At 65.8% G+C, this 1,081-nt stretch overlaps 1 protein-coding gene across 1 annotated transcript in view; it reads right to left on the bottom strand.

Moving 5' to 3' along the window:
- Positions 1-643: 643 nt before the first annotated feature.
- Positions 644-1,081, bottom strand: part of TUFM (Tu translation elongation factor, mitochondrial) — a gene marked incomplete at both ends in the record, with an annotated part of 6,518 nt that continues 6,080 nt past the window's right edge. Inside the window, 1 exon segment of the mRNA XM_021383633.1 lies at positions 644-689. Within this exon segment, the coding sequence (XP_021239308.1) occupies positions 644-689 (46 nt within the window).

Below are 1,081 nucleotides of genomic sequence, written 5' to 3'. Positions count from 1 at the left end.
TGGGGTTATGGGCTGACACAGCAGCAGCTGCAGCAACGTGTCCTTGCCCAGCATCACCAGCTCCTGGGGGGCAGATATGGGGCGGTTAGGGGGCGCTATGGGGCGCTATGGGGCAGGGGTGTGGGGTTATGGGCTGCTATGGGCTGGGGGTGTGGGGTTATGGGGTGACGCAGCAGCAGCTGCAGCGATGTGTCCTCACCCGGCATCACCAGCTCCTATGGGGCAGATGTGGGGCGGTTAGGGGGCGCTATGGCGCAGGGGTGTGGGGTTATGGGCTGCTATGGGCTGGGGGTGTGGGGTTGTGGGGTGACGCAGTAGCAGCTGCAGGGACGTGTCCTCACCCGGCATCACCAGCTCCTATGGGGCAGATGTGGGGCGGTTAGGGGGCGCTATGGGGCGCTATGGGGTGCTATGGGGCAGCGGTGTGGGGTTATGGGCTGCTATGAGCTGGGGGTGTGGGGTTGTGGGGCAGGGATGTGGGGTGACACAGCTGCAGTGACATGTCCTCACCCGGCATCACCAGCTCCTAGGGGGCAGATATGGGGTGGTTAGGGGGCGCTATGGGGCGGCTATGGGGCAGGGGTGTGGGGTTATGGGCTGCTATGGGCTGCTATGGGCTGGGGGTGTGGGGTTATGGGGTGACGCAGCAGCAGCTGCAGTGACGTGTCCTCACCCGGCATCACCAGCTCCTATGGGGCAGATATGGGGCGGTTAGGGGGCGCTATGGGGCAGGGGTGTGGGGTTGTGGGGCAGGGATGTGGGGTGACACAGCTGCAGCGATGCATCCTCGCCTGGCATCACCAGCTCCTGGGGAGCAGATGTGGGGCGGTTAGGGGGCGCTATGGGGCTGCTATGGGGCCGCTATGGGGCAGCCATGGGGCAGCTATGGGGCCGCTATGGGGCAGGTGTGGGGCTGCTATGGGGCAGCTATGGGGCAGCACCTTTCCAGGCGGCAGCAGCACGCGGGTGGCGATGGGTCACACTACCATGTAGCTATGGGGCAGCCATGGAGCCTCTATGGGGCCGCTATGGGGCCGCTATGGGGCAGCTATGGGGCAGCCGTGGGGCCGCTATGGGGCAG

Source organism: Numida meleagris, unplaced genomic scaffold, assembly GCF_002078875.1.
Source record: "Numida meleagris isolate 19003 breed g44 Domestic line unplaced genomic scaffold, NumMel1.0 unplaced_Scaffold456, whole genome shotgun sequence".
NCBI classification, from domain to species: domain Eukaryota; kingdom Metazoa; phylum Chordata; class Aves; order Galliformes; family Numididae; genus Numida; species Numida meleagris.
Note: the sequence above shows the minus strand (reverse complement) of the source record. Positions and strands in the feature narration are given on the sequence as shown.